General features: G+C 48.1%; 1 protein-coding gene across 1 annotated transcript; it reads right to left on the reverse strand.

The window, feature by feature from the left end:
- Positions 1–2,554: 2,554 nt before the first annotated feature.
- On the reverse strand, positions 2,555–5,867 carry DEU56DRAFT_892650 (uncharacterized protein; the record flags this gene model as incomplete). The annotated part of the gene is made up of 5 exons (XM_041356323.1): positions 2,555–3,077; positions 3,137–4,505; positions 4,645–4,983; positions 5,032–5,322; positions 5,376–5,867. The coding sequence occupies 5 exons, from the start codon at positions 5,865–5,867 to the stop codon at positions 2,731–2,733; spliced, it is 2,838 nt and encodes a 945-aa protein (XP_041204537.1). The 3' UTR covers positions 2,555–2,730.
- Between the last annotated feature and the right edge of the window lie 528 nt (positions 5,868–6,395).

Below are 6,395 nucleotides of genomic sequence, written 5' to 3' on the forward strand. Positions count from 1 at the left end.
AGATATCCACCAATTCCCATCCGTGATTCCACAGCCGAAGTGCGCAGTCTTTGAGATCGTTGCTGATCCTTCGGTTAACCATAGTATTTACGTGACAGGGCTGCGCAAGCTAGCTGGTGTCGCCAATGTTGTCTGAAAAGTTTATAAATGCCTGCGAGCGTCTTGGACGCATTGTTCTATGTATTTCCTTTTTCGTCACTGTGGATGCCAAAATTTAAATTTTGTCACTGCCATTAGTTTCGCACACAGCTGTAAATCAGGCTCGTGACAAATCATGACTACAGTACACTTTTTCATAATGCATAACGTCGGGACCCCTCCCAGGCTATGCATTATCACCCCTTATGCATTACCAAGGTGTGTGACATATGTGACACATTGTGATGCCATGTGACCTCCCTCAAGAGTGTGACAGCTGAGAGCGGTACAAAACATATCATTTTCTATTTACCGCCGAAGTACGAATCTATTGTTGTTTGCTTTGCTCCACGAATTTCCTCTCTGCGCACACCAGCCCTAAATGCCCGCAGCCGTTTTGAGAGATCAAATGAGAGCTCGAGATCACCAAATTGAAGGCAAGCATCTTCGAGTTGCTGGCACAGCGTGAATACTTGCGTGAAAGTGTACTCCGGCGTCACGTTTTCATCTTCGTCGCCGGCCTCGCTATCTGAATCCACCTCCATGATATCCCCCCTTTCAATTGCCATTTGTCTTCGAACTTCCTCAACAATCTCCTTGTCCCCACCTGGAAACTCGTAATCATGATCACCAACTTCCCTCTCTTCAACAGGGTCCAAAAGCTCTTCGATTGTGGGCGGCTCGCCAAAAATTCGGTTACGAGACTTCAGACCACCAACTGAATCCATGAGTTCAATCTCGAGTGTTGTAACTTGGGTGGGTATCTTTGGACGTGCGGGAATCCGGATCTTGAGGCCAGTCCGTTGAGATGCAGTAGTAGCTAGTGTACCAACAGCTTCGAGTGCAGTAGCTATGTCACCCTCGGCATCCATAACTGCCTTCAAAGCAGGTCTCCAATCCGTGTCGGCATAGTGGTCAGCGAGGTGTTGTTCCAGGCGAGTTTCTGCTTCAGGCAGAGACATCTCACTGGAGGCAAATTCCCGAACAATTTGCCACGCTACAGGGTCATTATGGGGGCCGCCGTTACCCGCACTTGTTGGAACGGATGAGTCGTCCCTACTTGCAGATGAGATCTTCGTAATCAATAAAAAATGATGTGCATGCTCACGGTTGAATTGCAGTATGATCCCAACAATGTTCAATGGTTGAAGTTACGATATTCCACGCTTCCTTTGCCATCATCATGGCTTCGAGAAGATTAATTTTATAAATTTCCCGTTCACCAGCATCATCAAGCTCAATGGCGCGAGCACAAAAATTGCGACGATAGCCAGCTTTAAAGCAGCGGATGATACCAGCGTCACACGGCTGGACAAAAGGTGTCATATTTGGCTCGAAATATTCGAGCTCGATGTTTGAAGGTTCGTAGGGGATTTTGTGGGCTGAGAAGTTGTCTACAAATAGGCAGATCTTCCGATTCTCCCGCTTCATTTGGAGATCGAGTTTCTGAACCCATCTGATTTCCGGTAAGTAACATAGCGAATCAATTCACACATGACTTACTCCTCAAAGAGCACGGTTGTCATCCAAGCTTTTTTATTGTTTCGATAGTAGAAACCACGTTGCTCAGGTGTTTGTTTTTTGAAGCACCGAGGCTTCCTTGCCCTTCCGATGAAAAACGGCTCAAGTTTCTCGCTGCCGTCAGCATTACAGGCGAGGCCAACTGATATGCGAAATTTGTCCTTCTTTCTGCCACTCATCTGTTTCGTTGCGAGTCCACGATCTGGAGGTGCGCTTGACATTGAATACAAGTGAGTTGTCAGCAATTTGAAAAACTAAAATGGCAGCTTACAAGGGAAAGAAACTGGTCTCGTCAAAGTTCCAGCGGTCCTTGGGAGCATATTTAGCCAAAATCTTTTGGCATCGAACACGTTCAGCTGCGACATCATCAAGATTCACGGATCCTGCTTCACCATGCCGGCGATGCTCTCGGATTTTGAACGTTCGACAAAAAGAAGCAATCCAACCATCTCCCGACAGCCTCTCTTCCTCTGGCACATCAAATTCTTCCTCAAACTTTGCTCGCTTGGCTCGTAGCATTGGTCCATTCACTGTATCTCCCTTTATCTCCATATGTTTGACCCATGTGAACAAGGCCCGCTCTACATCTGGCCTGGTTACAACACGTGGACGTTTTGATGATACATCAGTAAACTACAACTTTCTCACAGAGGTCACACACTTGGGGTCTTGCGGCAGCAAACCACAGGACTCCACAGTTCACGCAGGCTCACAGTGAATAGTAATGCAGCACTTTCAGTCGCTCACAGTTCAACAGGACTTACAAGGAATGGTGTTCCTACTGCACCTTACAACTAAGTAGTAAGTATACTAGTATGAAGTATTGTATTCCAAGTAGTACTAGCGGCATAAATTACTATGACTGAGAGCCTGGGGCTGGTCTGCATTGGTTGGTGCTTCTTCTAAGATAGTAACTGATTAAGCTCGAGATCGATGAGTTTGTCCAGCGCAGGCATGTCACTGATAAGGGGAGCCGACATCAACGACGCTGCGGCCAACTTTATTTTCGTACCTCAGAAAAAAATGTCACATTCTACAACGGAATCCCAAGTACATGTTGTATGTTTTAGTCTACTCGGATAATGCAAAAAATGAATGCTTGTCCCAAAAGTAGTTCAACCAAAACTCCCTCGCGTGCTCCATGCTATTATATGCCGTGAGACGCGTGTCTGCAGTAGCACCAAAACGTGGAACAAGATGGACTGGCGCTCGAAGCTGAGAGACTGGAATGATGTCGCCCATCCGTGTACCATTAGAGCGCTTCGCTCTTTTCAGTGTATGCAACTGAGTGGTTGGATCGCGTTCGCTGGAGATATCGAACCGTTGGACGTAAGTTAAGTATTGATCGTCCCAAGCCCATCGTGTCCCGCTTCTGCCAAGAGGCCGAATGACAAGCCTGATTTGCGCAATGGAGTGCCCTGTGGGAGATCATTCTTTAGCTTAGTAATTATTGCGAGTAAAGACAGAAAGAACGTACCTGAAAGGCTGCTGGCGGGCCAGGAATGACCAGAGCTGGTCTGAATAATGACTGGATCGTAACGACCTAAGGTCCAAGGGTCACTAGGTGGTGCGCAATTAAGCATTTGAGCGCGTCGAATGTTACGGGGATCGTGAAACTCGGTCTCCTGCAAACGAATTTTGAACCACACTTGAACTTTGTCAAATGGTAGCTCAGCGCCATGCGCAGCCCTTCTAGGACCACCTATGGAGTGGATATGATTGCCATAGGTCGCCTCACGGTGAAGAAAATCGGCGATAGCCGGTCGCAAGTCAGGTAGGCCGAACATAATGGCAATTTCATCGACAGTAGCATGCTTGATAGATGGATGGTAAGCAAGATTAAGCGCAGTGCGCCCGACGACAAAAGAACGAAGTGGGAATGGTACCGATCCAACTTTCTTTGCTTGGAGTATTTTCGCGATTGAAAAGTAATCTGTGATAGGACGAGGTTGTCCGGGACTTCGACTTGAGGAGAGTAGCTCTGCAGGAAAGCCGTTTGCGTCATCATCAAGCTCGTCATCCTCCTCAGCACTTTCCTCCCCAACAACTCCCGGGTCGTCGCAGCGATCTAACAGGCTAGTAGCGAGGTCAAATCGATTGCACTTATCGGCGCGATCAAGATAACGACAAATTTGCGGGTCGTAGTTGTTGTTGTTGCTGGATCGCGCAGGGTCTTTGACCTCGGTGATGTGCGCGTGCTCGGTGACATCTGCAGACCACTGTGCTATGACACCGGAGTTGCGGATACTGGTGACGATACTCTGCATTAGCTCGAGTTTGGGAATCTGCCAGTTGTCGATGGTTTTACCGCCTTTTCCTTGGCGGACACCAGCAGCGATGATCGATTGTTTGTTCGCATGGAACTCGTCTAGTGCGGCTGCAATGCGACCGAGATCCTTGTCATCAATGCACGGTGACTGCACAAGATAATTGAAGTGCATGAGCGCGCGTACAGCAACAATAACACCAGGAGGTGCTGCATCCGCACTGACTGCGATGATTGATCGCTGCACGTCTCGGTGACAACGACCCGTAACCTGCTTGAGTTTTGAGATGCCTGAGTAAAAGTGCCGATAACCAGTAGTGGGCTGTATGATCGAAAATCGGAAATCTATCTCGGACCCTCCCACTGCGAGGATAATCCACTGCGCATCATGGTCCCAAAACTTCTTGTGAATATGGTGCAGTGATTCAGGCGTAAAAAACCGGGAGGGTTCCGCTAGCAGCCAGTCCCACCAGAATGGTTTATCCACGCCATTTAGGCGAAACTTCTGCGCTTCACGGAAAAACTCCTCGAGATCATCTGGATGAGCGCGTGAACGTACGATTTCCAGTTGCTCGAGAGTCTTTGATCGTGTCCGGGGTTCGTGTTGGAAGGCGTCCCCGAATTGTTTGTACATTGCCATGGTAATTGGGGACGTTTTTTCCACCGACGCATGCCAGCATCATGGCTTCAGGGGTGTCGGCAATATAGCTAGCGAGTACAGTAAAGCAGTAACGACTGCGACCGATGGGATCTGACAGCATTACGCCGCTTTGAGCAGCCAACTTCAGCGGTTGTAGTACGATGTTCAAGCAGTGATGAATGAGCCGATCCTGTAACATGCCTTTCATTCGTTTGTTCTTGTGAATGAATTTTGCGACCGGCAGTAGGGCGGTGAGAAGGAAAGCATTGGAGGATGATTTGAGCCGCGTGGCCATGTGGATGTTGGCGAGGCTGATAAGGAGAGGATGTGCAACACGATCACCTGACAATGCAGTAATGCACGTCTTGTCTGAGGATAGAATAGTACCGAGGAGAGTTGCGCCACGGGGAAGCGCAGACTTGAAGAATACATGAGACGATGACTTCAAGAGAGCCATATTACGCACCTGCATCTCCCAGGCATGATCACCTGTCATCCATTCAGTATATATCCGAGAGAGCTTCTGCGCTGTGCTGTAAACCTTGCGAGGCGCATAGTCGATGCGATTATGGAATAAAGGATGATTGAATATGGTGGCGATACATTCAAGTGGATCCCGCCAGTAGAGAACAGCCGGAGACTTTGTGGGATGTGATGTTGGAATAACTTGCGACTTCCAACGTGGACCGCTAGGCAGCGATTCAGCTCGACCTCGTAGCTCTCTTGCTGAGTGGAAGGATAAAGGTAGATCACCAATCTAAGTACTATTTCAGCGAAGCCGCCATGGTGATATTTAAATTAACCACCTACCATCTCTAGCGCAAGGAGAGAATTGATTTTCTCCATACTCAAGCCGGAACGCAGAATCCATGCAGCTAGTTGCCATTCCCTTCGACCACTGAACGGATAGTAAAGATTCGTTTTACGATAGATGCTGTTTTCGTCAGCATCAAATAGGCGCAAAAACGTGTAGCCCTCGTCAAAAGCTAGTGGGGGCTCCGGAAAGTGATCGGTTACTTTGGCCTCACTGTCCTCGTTCCTCGTTCCGCCTCCAGAGTCCAAATCCTCTCCTTGGCTCCCAAAATCGTAGTAACTCTCATCCTCAGGCTCTCCTTGTTCATGAGTGTTGCTGACATTGTCCACCACCATGGGATCATGTCCAGTGAGCGGCAAGGTGGAGTTCAGTCGAATTAAATCATCTAGCCAGTTGTTGCATCCAGACCGAGGTTGGCTCATATGGCGAGCGACAGAGGTATGGTCCCTGAATTGTTTTCCACACGATGGGCAATGGGCTGGTGCCATAGCGCGCTGATATTGATATCTGGATCGCGGACTTGAGAAAAAGCAAGTTGATCTGAATTCGGCATTTTCCGATGACCATTCCTAAGTTCTCATGTTATCTTCACCGTCTAAGTTTGATATTACTACTCTACAAATCACTGTCAGCGCTTGCTTCCTGCTTCTGACGATATACTCGTTATTCTCGCTCTATCGATGAATGCAATGGGGGAGCGCCTCGCGGTATAGGTGACCTATACAAAATTCTTGAAGCCGTCAATTCAATTGTGAGTCGTTGTACATCATTTCCTGGCATTCTTTATGCAACACCTTATATTCCATAGGGAGGAGTCCATGAACCAACTGACTCTGAAGCAAGCCTTGTGCTTGATCTTGTAAGAGCCAAGCGTGATGTTTTCAGTCTCAGAAGGCGCTTGCAGATTGCGTAATACGGGAAAATGAGGTGCTTGCAAGCCTGCTTAAAGTTCGCGCAGCAGAAGCCGAGAGGAAGATAGATGAGACAGATATCGGGCTGGGATGTATGAGAATCGT

Source organism: Suillus clintonianus, assembly GCF_016758775.1.
Source record: "Suillus clintonianus strain FC179 chromosome Unknown DEU56scaffold_88, whole genome shotgun sequence".
Classification (NCBI taxonomy): Eukaryota; Fungi; Basidiomycota; class Agaricomycetes; order Boletales; family Suillaceae; genus Suillus; species Suillus clintonianus.